Source organism: Plasmodium falciparum, assembly GCF_000002765.6.
Source record: "Plasmodium falciparum 3D7 genome assembly, chromosome: 14".
NCBI lineage: Eukaryota > Apicomplexa > Aconoidasida > Haemosporida > Plasmodiidae > Plasmodium > Plasmodium falciparum.
In genome coordinates, this window is record NC_037283.1 from 1457532 (window position 1) to 1472500 (window position 14969).

The following is a 14969-nucleotide window of genomic DNA, read 5'->3' on the forward strand; positions in this document are numbered from 1 at the left end:
TCTTTATTATAAATAGATAATTAAGAAAAACTTAAACATAAAAAGAAATAAAAAAATAGGAACCTACGTGTTAATATATATATATAATATATATATATATATATATATATATTTATTTATTTATATATTTATTTTTCTTTTTATCATGTTGAAAAATTATATATTTTTTAAATATTTGTTAAGTAATAATTAATAAGATTATATTTATATATATTAATATATATAGATTTAATGATATTTAAATTTCAAAAAAAAAAAAAAAAAAAGTTATTTGAGAAATGAAATAAGATATATAATAGAAATGTTATGTGTTTTAATTAGATTAGAAAATAAATAGATGCATTAATAATTTATAATATATATATATATATATATATATATTTCTCTCTATATATAAGTTTTTGAATTTCACTTTGTTATGTGTATCTCTCAGTAAAATAGGGATAATTATTATATATTGTAGTTATCATAATATTTTGAATTCTTGAAAGTAAAATTATAAAATATATATATATATATATATATATATATATATATATTTGTTGATTTTTTTAATTTTTTAATTTAAAATTTTTTTTTTTTTTTATTAATATTTTTCTATGAATATGGAGATTACAAATTTGAAGAGCTATAAGGAACTTGTCACCTTAAGCGCTGAAGAAAAAACAAAGGATCTAAAGGACTATTTAAATGATAAGAATAGATCTGAATCGTTAATAAAGAAGTTTAAGAATTTTTATATGGATTTATCTCGTCAAAGGTATAGCGAAAAGACTTTAAACAAATTAGTTGAATATGCTGAAGAGGTAGAATTAAAGAAGAAGGTTGAAAAAACATTTATGGGAGAAAAAGTTAATATGACAGAGAATCGCAGTGTTTTACATACAGCTTTAAGAATACCCATAGAGAAAATAAATACACATAAAATAATAATTGATAATAAGAATGTGTTAGAAGACGTACATGGAGTATTAAAAAAAATAGAGAAATATTCAGATGACATTAGAAATGGGGTAATAAAAACTTGTAAAAATACAAAATTTAAAAATGTGATTTGTATTGGTATTGGAGGTTCATATTTAGGTACTGAATTTGTTTATGAAGCTATGAAATACTATTATTATAACATGGAATTAAATAAGAATGAGAAAGATCAAGTAAATAATTTTAATAATAATTATGATCAAGATAATGTATTTAATGTAAGGTTTTTAGCTAATGTAGATCCAAATGATGTAAATAGAGCTATTCAAAATTTGGATCAGTATGATACTTTAGTTATTATAATATCTAAAACTTTTACTACTGCTGAAACTATGTTAAATGCTAGGTCAATAAAAAAATGGTTAAGTTTAAAAATAAAAGATGATGAAAATTTAAGTAAACATATGGTAGCTGTAAGTACTAATTTGAAATTAACTGATGAATTTGGAATATCAAGAGATAATGTATTTGAATTTTGGGATTGGGTAGGAGGTCGATTTTCTGTAACTAGTTCTGTTGGTATATTACCCTTATCAATTGCTTTTGGATATAAAAATATGAGAAATTTTTTAAATGGTTGTCATGATATGGATGAACATTTTTTACATGCAGATTTAAAAGAAAACATTCCTGTCTTATTAGCATTAACTAGTTTTTATAATAGTCATTTTTTTGATTATAAAAATGTTGCTATATTACCATATTTCCAAAATTTATTAAAATTTTCAGCACATATTCAACAATTATCTATGGAAAGTAATGGAAAATCAGTAGATAGAAATAATCAACCAATCCATTATAATACTTGTCAAGTATATTTTGGTGAACCTGGTACAAATGGTCAGCATAGTTTTTATCAATTAATACATCAAGGACAAGTTATACCTGTTGAATTAATTGGATTTAAACATTCTCATTTCCCAATTAAATTTGATAAAGAAGTAGTAAGTAATCATGATGAATTAATGACTAACTTTTTTGCACAAGCTGATGCATTAGCTATTGGGAAAACATACGAACAAGTAAAAGAAGAAAATGAAAAAAATAAAATGTCTCCAGAATTATTAACTCATAAAGTTTTTAACGGTAATAGACCATCAACCTTATTATTATTTGATGAATTAAATTTCTATACATGTGGTTTATTATTATCCTTATATGAAAGTAGAATTGTCGCTGAAGGATTTCTATTAAATATTAACAGCTTTGATCAATGGGGGGTAGAGTTGGGTAAGGTTCTAGCAAAAGAAGTAAGAAATTATTTTAATGACACAAGAAATCAAAAGAAATCAGATAATACCTATAATTTTAATGAATCTACAAAAATTTTATTAAATTATTACTTGTCCAAATAAAAAAAAAAAAAAAAATTAACACAAATTTAAAGTAATATATGTAAATATATATATATAAATATATAAATATATATATATATATATAGTTATATATTTATGTGTGAAAGTGCAAATATGGGTTTTCTTTTTCTTTCTTTTTACTATATAATGCTATTTCTTATATTTTTAAAAGATATACCTTTTTTTTGATTTTATATATGAGGAAAAAATATATCTCTAGCAAAGAAAAATATGTATATAATATATACATATATATATATATATAAATATATATATGCTTTTTGTGTATATATTTCCATTTATATATTATTTTTCTACTTAAAAAAAAAAAAAATTTTTTTTTTTTTTTTTTATATTTATAATATTTGATTTATCAATACCAATTTTATTATATTCAAAAAAGAATTATATCATATATAATAATACATATGTTACTTCTATATATTTTAATGTACATATATGATTATTCTTTTTCTTTTTCTTTTACTTTTTTTTTTTTTTTTTAATATTTTCGTCAACAATAATTAAAATATAATAATTAAAAACTTCCAAAATAAAGTAAAAATTGGATATAACTTGAAAACTGTCAATTGGTACATATATATATATTATATATATATATATATAGAAATAATAATTTAATTATACAAATAAAATATACTTAAAGGAATATGAAAAAAGAGAAATGGAAAATATTATCAATCGAATATATACATATATATAATATATATTAAACATATATGTTATTTTTATATATAAAAAAAAAAATAATAAAATAAAATAAAATAAAATATGGAAAAAAAAAAAATACCTATGTATATTAGAATAGTTATAAAATACATTTTTTTTTTTTTTTATATCATACAAGATACATGTTCTCACATAATTATATAAAAATAAATATTATTTATATAATTACATTTTGAATTATTAAAGGTCAATATTTTTTTTTTTTTTTTTTTTTTTTAATGAGAATTAAAATACATATATATAATATATATATTTGAATTACATCAAAATAATATTCATTATTATAATTTAAATATGTGATAAATAAAATATTTCTTATTCTGTGATTAACTTTTTTTTTTTTTTTTTTTTTTTTTTTTTTTTTTTTTTTTATTTCTTTATTTTTTACGTGTTTCATTGTAATATGTTCTAAGATATGCTGTATCTTATTTTGAGTTAAAAATGAAAATTGATATTTACTGAATACGTTTAATCATTTGATATCGAATATAAAAAGAAATAGAAGATAAAAGGAGAAGAAGAATACTTTTATTTTATTTATCTTTATATGTTGACATTTTCTATGATGTAAAAATAGTTTCAATTGAATTCTTGGAGAATAGCCATAAATGGTAAAAGGAAAAAGAGTTTTTTGTTATATGTAAATATGTATATATTAATGGGATAATATATATATATATATATATATATATATATATATATATATTTATTTATTTATTTATTTATATTTATTTATTTGTTTCCCCATTCAGATTATATATTAAAATATGATAAGAACACGCATAGTCTTTGAGAGGATCTTTTTTCTTATAATATTTTCAGGAATTGTTTACTTTTTCCTTGATTTTATGACCGTATATGAAAGCTCGATAAGATATTTAAGTTTTCTTTTACTTCTTTTTATTTATGGCGTTTCCTATATCCTAGCTATAATTCCCGATATTGCAAATTCTATAAATTATATTTCATTTTACAAAACTAGGAAAAAGAAGGTTCTTTCCTATTCTTTTAAAAAGGATATATTTTGTGAAAAGAAAAAGAAAAAAAAGATAAGTAATAAAGACCTAGAAATTCATAATTTAATAGACACGAATTTTTTTTATATCAATCCTGGAGTTATTGAAAAAGAATATTATGAGAAAAAAAATGAATTTAACGATGCTTATATGTATTACTTGAAGCATATTAAATATATGCAAAAAAGGGATAGGAAACATGGTGATCAAACCAATACAAATAATTATATAAATTCAAAGGAAGGTATGAATGACGAAGATTTTAATAGTAATATAAATAATAGAGTTCATGATAATATAAATTATAAAAAGGACAGGAAGGAAGATATTTATAAAAATGATGATAATTATAGTGATAATAATATGTATGGAATGAATAAAAAAGAGAACAAAGAGCATAAAAAGTATATTATAGATAATTGTGAAGAGTTTGAAAAAATATGTTTTAATGATCAAGGGAAAAAAATAAAAATAAAAGATAAAATTATTAGATATATTGAATTGAGTAATAATAATAATAAAAATAACAATAGTAATAATAATAATAATAATAATAATAATAATAACAATAACAATAACAATAACAATAACAATAACAATAACAATAGTAATAGTGTGAATGTGAAAAAAATTGATGAAAAAGAAAATAGCCATGTTAATCAAAATAATTATGTTCTTGAAGAAGGGAATAAAAAAACAAAAAAAAATGTTTCATATAAATCCTATGCTTATGATGAGAAAACAAGAAAAGTTCAAAATATTTATGAAATACATAATGAAGGTTTAAGTATATATAATGAAATGATTGGAAAACATGATAATTCCTTAATGCATTATAAAAAGAAAGATACGAAAAAGATGATTGGATCATTTCTACATGAGAAAATATATTTAGATGATGAAAATGATTTAAGTAGTGATGAGGATATAGAATATATAAATAAGAAACAGAAATATGTTTATTTATTATTAAATAAGATATTATGTAAAAATAAGAATAAAAGAAATAATAGTTATTTATTATCTGGATATGGTTCGAATATTAATAGTTATACTTTAGATAGTTTTTATGATAGAAATAAACGAATAAATAAGAATACGAATTTTAATAAATGGCATAATTTATATTTAAAATGTATAATAAATATAAAAATAAATTTTATGGAATTTTGTAAAAATAGTGCTTTTATTATTGCTGATATAATTATAACTTTGTTATTAAATATATTATGGTTAAATGTACATAAATATATATATCGTAATAATGATGATTTAGATAGGGGTATGTTTAATTGGAATACAAGTGAAATACCAAAAATCTATAATAGTATAGAAGGATATTTACAATATTTTATTTTATATGATATGTGTATAAAATTATTTTTATTTTTCTCATCTAATTATATATTAAGTTTTTGGTTTCTATTAAATTTATTAAATACCCCATTTTTTTATATTTTAGTATCTTATTTTAATAATATAAAATATAAGAAGATGCACTGGTTATATTTATCATGTCCTTTAAGATTTTTGAATTTCTTACGTATAGAAGATTTATTCGGAAAGAATAATAATTACAATAAATTAAATATCCTCTTGATTAAATTGTCCGTACAAATATTTGTAATGATATATACATATGCCTGTTTAAATTATTTAATAGAACAACCTTGTCGAGGAGAGTATGAATTATATGATTATGTTTTTTCAGGAATGCAAACGGTTACTACCGCGGCATTAGGAAAAGGTACATGTTTCCCTTTTTCTTTTAAAGGTAGATTTGCTCATATTTTATATATATTTATGACATTTACCTATATACATTATAAAATAAGATCATTAAAAAATTATATAATTGAAGAGAAAAAAATATATGGTAAAATACCAAATATAGGATCATGTTATTTTGTAATTATAGGACATATGAAACCAATACAATTATATGTTATAATAAATGAACTACAATCAACATATAATAATTTAGATGAAATAATTATTTTAACAAGTTTACCTATAAAATTTTATTGGAATGTTATTCGTTTATTAAATAAGAAAAATATGTGTCAAATAAGTGTTTGTTTATATGATTTAAATAAACCTATGCCATTAAAAATTAAAAAAATCATATCTTATAGTAGTGGGATATTTATATGTAATAATATTATTAATACACATTATAATATTAATAATGACATGGAGACATTAAAACGATATAATGAAATCAATACTTTTGGACCATATGATAAACATATATCTATCTTTTTAAATAATATGTGTAATCGAAATATATTACTTCAAAGATATAATAGACATGTTATATGTCTTAATGATTTGAAGATGAAATTATTTGCAAAAACGGTAGATGATTGTCATGGTATGTTTTTATTAATATTATTATTTTTTATGAATACACCTCAAAAAATTAAATGTAAGCATACATATATATTAACAAAATATTTTGATAAACAGATAAAACGTCATAATAAAAAAAAAAAAAAATATAAAAAATTAAGAAAATATAATAAACTAAAAAAATATACTCATCATAATAATAATGTTAATATTTTTTTTAAAATCAATATGAAATTAAAAAGTCTCTTTTATCCAACTAAAACGAAACGTATAAAAACCAATATACAAAATCAAACAAATAATAAGCCACGTTATCATTTTCTAAAAAATATGTTTTTTATTTTTTATACAAAACGTTTTATACGTAATGGAAATAATAAGAATATGTATATAAATCAGAAAAAACATATATTAAATGAAAAGCAGAAGAATAAGACACATATGGATGATCAAGAAAATTATTACAAAATAAATATAGGGAATCAAAATATTGAAAATAATGATTCTTCGTCTTATAATATAAACCATAAAAATGTTAAAGAAACAAATTCAGATGATCGTTGGTTATATAAAAATCAGATTTATGGAAAGAAAAAAAAAAACAAAAAAAAAAGAAAAAGGGTGTTTTTTGTAAATGAAAATATAAAAAACAATGATGAAAAAAAAAATAAAAATAAAAATAATATATATAACAATATAAAAAGTAATAAAACTATAAGAAACCAATATTATGAAAAGAATTTTAAGAAATCATTATGTAAAACATTCTTATCATATAAATTTGATGAAGATACCATATTTAATTCCTTTACAAATTATTTAAATTATATGAAAGGAATTAAATATAATATTTATAAAATTAAGTTCCCAGCCGCTTTCTTAAATATTCATTTTGTTACGATTGTTCAATATATGTATATGAATTATAACACATTTGTTATAGGTATAATGGATGAAGATAATGAAGTCAAATTAAATCCAGTCGATTATATATATAACAATCCTGATATATATTTTATTATATTAACGGACAGTTTTAATTTATTACACAAAATAACACATATAAAAAAAATTGAATTGGATTGGTTGGATAAAATAGATCAAATAAAAATAAAGAGGACACAAAAATTTGTAAGGAATGAAAAAAAAGACAACTTACCTTCACAAGGGACTGTTGAAGGATATAGCACATACGGAAGAAAGAATCATCAAATTAGGAATGATAATAATGAAAAAAAAAAAAAAATAAATAATAATAATAATAATAATAATAGTGATTATAATAATAATAATAATAATAATAATAGTGATAATAATAATGATTATAATAATGATGATAATAATGATGATGATAATAATAATTATTGTTCTTATATTAAATGGAATAATTACTTTGAATATTATAATAAGGAACTTTCCCAAAAACATCGAGAAATAAGTAAATTAAGACAAGAAGATAATATATATTTTAATCCCGTCTTAAATATTTTTAAAGTGGAAAATTATTTAGAAGCTTATAAAATTTTCAAACTCAAAAATAAAAATAAAAATGAAAGTATAAGTCAAAATAAAAAACAAAGTATAAATCAAAATAAAAAACAAAGTATAAATCAAAATAAAAAACAAAGTATAAGTCAAAATAAAAAACAAAGTATAAGTCAAAATAAAAAACAAAGTATAAGTCAAAATAAAAAACAAAGTATAAGTCAAAATAAAAATCAAAGTATAAGTCAAAATAAAAAACAAAGTATAAGTCAAAATAAAAAGTTAAATTTAAATGTAGGAAGGAACCATTCCATAAGTGACCATAAAAATTGTACCCCATATAACGAACAAAATATATATAATAAGAATGAAGAAATTTTGTTAACAAATGATAAAGAGAATAAAAAAAAAAAAAAATTAAAACAAAAGAAAGAACATTTATCAAATGATAGTATGAATAATCATAATGTCGATGATAATTATAATAATTGTAATTTTATTATATTAATATATTGGCCACAATCTCTAAATACATTTTTAAAAATATTATTTCAAAAACGAGAACATAATATAATTATATTAAGTGATCAAATTCCTTCATATATATACAATAATAATTTATTTCCTTATCGATATAATATTTGTTATATTCAAAAATCACCACTTGTTCTATTTAATTTAATTTTGTCTGGTATATTAGTATGCGAGAAATGTATTATTTTTAAAAATTATTTAAAATTAGACTCCTATCAAAATATTGTGTCATATAACGAAAAAACAAAAAATATAAACTTCTTGGAATATATGTGTGAATATAATGATAGTGATTTAATTATTATATATAATAATATAGAAAATATATTTAGAAGAAAAGATATAAATACAAACTTTATTAATTATTATATTAAAAATTATAATGAAAAATATAAATATCATGATTATTTAAAAAATAAATTATCTATTCATTATAGAGATAATCCATCTGTTATCAACAATTTTTATACACATCATGATAATATAAATAACGACAAAAAAAAAAAAAACACAAAAAAAACTTCTCAAAATCAATATTATACTAATAATATTAAACCTATAAATGAATCAAATATAAAGGAAAAAAAAAAATATAAAAATAATAAAAAAAAAAAATTATATCTATTAATAGAATTAAATAACGCTTTATCAATTCAATATTTAAATAATGATGTTTTAACTAACGTAAATATTTTAAAAGAAGAAATAGATAATATTAATAAAAATAAATCACATAATTTGTTATTTGTTGAGAATTATAAAAAACAAATACAATTTTTTAATTATGGAAATCTACTTGTAGAAAATATATACAAAAAAATAGAACATATTTTTATAGATAATTATTTTTTCTATCTATATTTTCTACAGTTTACTTCAGCTAGTATATTTATAGATGAATTAATGTATCATCTAATAGGATACACGTTTCCTATTAAAAAAAATTCATTAGATATATCGACCATAAACTCGTTTATTCATGGAACATATGTAGACAAAAAAAAAAAAATAAAAACGGACTTGATATTAAAAAATATTCATCCCAAATATCATTGTAGAAATTTCTTTTTCCTCTTTCAAGTAAGAACATGCACCAAAAAAAAAAAAAAAAAAAAAAAAAAAAAAAAAATATATATATATATATATATATATATATATATATAATATATTTTTGTATTTATTTTTATCTCTTCATTTTAGAAATATTTAAAGAAAGGAAGAATTATAATAGGAATTTATCGTTGCGATGAAGATAATCATATGACTATAGTTATCCCATGTCCACAGAAAAATCTTTTGATGCATAAAAACGACAAGGTATGTTTTTTTTTTTTTTTTTTAATAATTAAATAGAAAAAAAAAAATACAATATATATGTATATTATATATATATATATATATATATATATATATATATAATAAATGAAAAAAAAAAAAATGATTAAAGCAAATAAAAAAAAAAAAAAAAAAATTACATATTTTATTCATAAAATTATTATTTAATCATATCATACAATAAACATTTGAAATGTATATTATTATATTTACAGGTTTATGTATTACAAAGTGAATATGAAAGTTAATAAATTGAAGTAAATTTGACCTTTTTTTTTTTTTTTTTTTAAAAGTCTTTAAAAATACAAATATTTTCAACATTGTGCTTGTAGTTTGTATTTGTGGCTTTGTGATTTATTGGAGAATTAATAGAACATATTTGAAAGCTTTCAATATTATTATTTTTTAATTTAATTGAGCTTTCTAAATTGCAATTTTTATTATAATAAAAATAATCATAATTTTTATTATTATATAAATCCAAATTATTAAAAATTGTATTATTTATTTGTTTACTTTGATTTTTACTATTAAAAGTAATTTTTTTTACTTTTAGTTGATATTTAGTTACATTTGGTTTATCATATTCTTTTTGATATACTTGATTGACATATTTATTATGCATCATATGTGTTTTATTTGTATATATGTTTTTTTTTTTTTGGTATATTTTATTCATATATATATTATTCATACACGTATATTTTATATTACTATTTTTAAAATATTCACTACCGTTGTATATATTTTTCAGTATACATTTTCCAACATCATTTTTATATTTTTTTACTAAATTTGTGTAGTAAGATGGTATAACCTTTTCATTAGTAAATGATAAATTATATATTTCTTTGTTATCATTTTGTTTTTGTTTTTTCTGAGTTTCAACATTTATTACATTATTTTTAACTTGTACCACACTATTACATGCATAATTAATATTTCTATTACTACTATTATTCGTTTTGTTAATATTATTTATTATATCTTTTTTAATGTTGTTACTTTTTTTTAAGGTTGTTTTTTTTGTTCCTTTTGATAAGGAGTCATCATTTATATAATGATCATCACTTTTTACGACCTTATTATTTTGTATATTATAATTTTGACTTTTCTCCCCTTTATTCTGATGTGCATTTTCGGAAATCATATTATTATTATTATTATTATATATTAAAGGGTGACATTTTTTCCCATTTTCTTTATCACAAAGAGTACACTTATTCAGATTGTAATAATATTGTCTTATGGCATAACTAAATATCTTATCATCATTTAATTTTTTATCTGTAGATAGTATTGTTTGAAGGTTACTATCGTAGTTATCCATTTTTACTAATTCATTATTTTCATTAACTATATAGGTATCTTTTATATTATCATCTACACATACCATTTTTTCATTCATAATTTCATTCTTATGATCTACATATACAATATTACTTACTACTTTATTATCATTTATTTTTTCTTTAAGGTCAACATCTATATGAATTTCCTTATTTAAAGATACTTTATGGTCATCTTCCTTTTCAGTTATATTTTTTTGCTGGATATCATTTAATATAGGCTTATGATTATCAAAATTGTCATTTGTTTTTTTTTCCATGCTTAATGAACATTTATATTCACTACATTTATCCATAATATATTTTGTATGAATATCTTCATTACTTATATAATCTTTGGAATAATAATACATACATGTCTTATTACCATCAAAAAAAATGTTCTTCCCATCGACATTTGTGCTCATATTATAATACTTATTATTATTGTTACTATTATTATTATTATTATCATTATTATTATTATATAGATTTATCATATTATTTGTTACATATATATTTTTATTATTTTCCAAAGTTGGTATATACTCATTGTAGACACTTTTCTTGTTAGTAACCATAGGCTTAAAATATAAATTTTGTTTCATATTTTGAGTAAAATTATTTAAATCAAAAAAATAATAATATGGTAGAATTTTATTATTTCTTGTGGAAGAATTATAATTTTTCTTTTTTTTTTCTATAAATAAATAGGAATAATTAAATTTTTTAATAGGTATATATTTATTTTTTTGTTTCATCGTCATTCGATAAATATAAACAGGTAATGTTTTCTTTACCCCAATATTATTATTTTCATTTTTATGGAAATATATCTCCTTATTTGGTACATTTATTAATTTATATTTCGTATTATATGTCTCTATAATTTTTTGGTTTCCTTCCATATTTTTGTTATTTTCTTTAATTTTCTGGTACATTCTTTTATATATATTTGTAGGATAGAAAATTTTATTAATTTTCTTTTGTTTGCTTATTTTTTGTATATTGTTCTTATTCTTACAAATATTATTATTATTACTATTATTATTATTGTTATAAATTAATTTATTTCTTATAAAAAAACTATGTAACTTCTTCTTATTATTCTTATTCTCTTTCTTATTCTCCTTCTTATTCTCCTTCTTATTCTCCTTCCTATTCTTATAGTTTGTATTTTTTTTATATGGTTTAATTTTATTAAATACATTTTTATTTTTTATATATTTCGTAATTTCGTTATTTTTGAATTTTCCTTTTTCACCAATCATATCTCCATTGAACCTTTTTGAATTTATAACAGCGAATATTTTAAAGATAACATCACGTAAATTTTTTTTATCAATATTTCTTAAAAGATCAAATAATTTATTTTTATTCTGGAGATCATTTTTAGTAAAATACAAACTTGTACATTCCAAATTATTCATATCTATATTTTCTTTTGAATTTGAATCAGAACTTTCTTTTCGTTGGTAGATATTTAATTTGATTTCTGTATTTACATGAGTACGTTCCTTATTTTTTTTATTTTTCTCATTCTTTTCTACATTCTTGTAAACATTTCCCTTGTTTAAGTAAACGTAATTTATTAAAGCGTTTTCTCCATATTTATCTTTTGAATGTTCATTATCAAGTTTGTTAAAATCTTCATAATTATATTCATTGTAATAATACGGATTATTATATGTAGCTTCTTCATTTTTAGTAACATAGTAGTAAGGGTACACCTTTGATGGGTCACATATTTTGTATTTCTCATCATCGTATTGAATAATATTATAAGTGTAATTATTAATAATATCGCATTTTTTATCATAACAAGTGTTGTTATTCATAATGTTTTGATCACTGTTCTTTATATTATCTATCTCATAAAATCGATCAGTCATTTTTTTTTCATCATTATGAATGCTTTTTACACATTGCTCATCTTTCATATCATTATGTTCATTTTTGAATAAGTGCATATTGTTTCCCCATTTTTTGCTCTTTACATTTTTTGTCTTTTTCTTTTTTTTTGATTTCTTTTTATATATATTTACAAATTCTGAACAATTAATGTCACTTAAGTTATAATTTTGGACCACACTTTGTAAATTTTGAGAAATATCTTTTTCAATTTTTTTACATTTTTTATTAAATATTTTTTTCATTTTTTTTAAGCAACCTTTTTTAAAATCATTTAAAATTCTATTTTGCAAACGTGAATATATTTTATATATTTGTTCTTGTTTTCTTATCATCTTAGTTGTATCATCATGTTTTTCTGTAATTATGTCCTCTTCGTTAAGTTGTACATCACTATCATCATTATAAGGATAATTTTTTATATTTTTATTTATATTTTTATTATTTTTATCTTTTTCGTCTTCTATTTCTTCTTTGTTTGTATTAATATTATAATTACTATTAATATTTTCAAAAGATTGGTAAAGGTTTGGAATAGATTCTACTCTCATGTTTTGATTTAAGGGAATATATTCTTCTTCATTTATATTCATTATATTTTGCATTGATGAAGAATAATTTGATTGTTTTATTATATTAATTCCTTGTTGATTCTCCATATTTTTTATTTCTTCTTTTGATTGCTTTATATATTCATTAGTATGTTTCATTTCTTCAGTATTTTTTAAATCATTATATTGTATAGGAATATTAAAAAATTGTTCAAAGCTTCTTCTTATTTCTTTTTCCATTTTGTTTTCTATATCATTAAAATGTGTATCATATTTTGAGGGAATTACTACACTTGTACTTGATTGGTCCTTTTTATATTTTTCGTATTGATAAACACTTTTATTTGTTACGAAGCTTCCAATTCTTGTAATGATTTTATTTTTTTGTGATATTTCATCAAATTGTTCTTGATCATAGAGATCATAAAAAGAATTAACATTATAATCATTACAATCATTACAGTCATTATTATATATAATATTTTTATTGTATTTCATTTCTTTTTTTTCTTCAGAGTTAGCACTTGTAATGCTTTTAATAATTGCTATGCTATCTTTACTATAATTCATATTTTTACTATTATCTTCACTACATATACTTTTGTAACCATAAATATCTTTTTGTGCCCTATCACTATAATAACTATAACTTTTATCATATGAATTTCCATTATATTGGATACTTCTTTTTTCATCATATTGATCATTCTCTTTTTCAACATTATTATTAATATAACCTTCACTATTGTTATAATTACTACTATTTTTATCATAACAGTAATCACTAAGATAATGTTCACTGCTATAATTATTAACATCCTTTATGTTTGATTCATAATGTATATTTTCTTCACTATCACTAATATAACTTTTACTACTATGATAGTTAAGGCTTTTTTGATCATAATCGCTACTTAAATGTTCATCACTATTATTTGGTATAATTTTATCGCCATCATTTGGTATAATTATATCGTCATCATTTTGTATAATTTTATCCCCATCATTTTGTATAATTTTATCGCCATCATTTGGTATAATTATATCGCCATCATTTGGTATAACTATATCGCCATCATTTGGTATAATTATATCGTCATCATTTTGTATAATTTTATCCCCATCATTTTGTATAATTTTATCGCCATCATTTGGTATAACTATATCGTCATCATTTTGTATGATTTCATCACTACCATTTTGTATGATTTCATCACTACCATTTTGTACAATTTCATCACTACCATTTTGTATGATTTCATCACTACCATTTTGTATGATTTCATCACTACCATTTTGTACAATTTCATCACTACCATTTTGTATGATTTCATCACTATAACTTTTTTGAATTTCATTATCGTAAGA

At 19.3% G+C, this 14969-nt stretch overlaps 3 protein-coding genes across 3 annotated transcripts in view; 2 read left to right on the plus strand and 1 right to left on the minus strand.

Annotated features, from left to right (window-relative positions):
* Positions 1 to 599: 599 nt before the first annotated feature.
* On the plus strand, positions 600 to 2339 carry PF3D7_1436000 (glucose-6-phosphate isomerase; the record flags this gene model as incomplete). Its single annotated transcript, XM_001348479.3, has 1 exon — positions 600 to 2339. The coding sequence occupies one exon, from the start codon at positions 600 to 602 to the stop codon at positions 2337 to 2339; it is 1740 nt and encodes a 579-aa protein (XP_001348515.1).
* Positions 2340 to 3856: 1517 nt separating this feature from the next.
* On the plus strand, positions 3857 to 10059 carry PF3D7_1436100 (conserved Plasmodium membrane protein, unknown function; the record flags this gene model as incomplete). The annotated part of the gene is made up of 3 exons (XM_001348480.2): positions 3857 to 9556; positions 9677 to 9793; positions 10027 to 10059. The coding sequence occupies 3 exons, from the start codon at positions 3857 to 3859 to the stop codon at positions 10057 to 10059; spliced, it is 5850 nt and encodes a 1949-aa protein (XP_001348516.2).
* Positions 10060 to 10097: 38 nt separating this feature from the next.
* Positions 10098 to 14969, minus strand: part of PF3D7_1436200 (basal complex protein BCP1) — a gene marked incomplete at both ends in the record, with an annotated part of 6810 nt that continues 1938 nt past the window's right edge. The window contains one exon of the mRNA XM_001348481.1: positions 10098 to 14969. This exon is cut by the window's right edge and continues 1938 nt beyond it. Coding sequence (XP_001348517.1) covers positions 10098 to 14969 — 4872 coding nt within the window.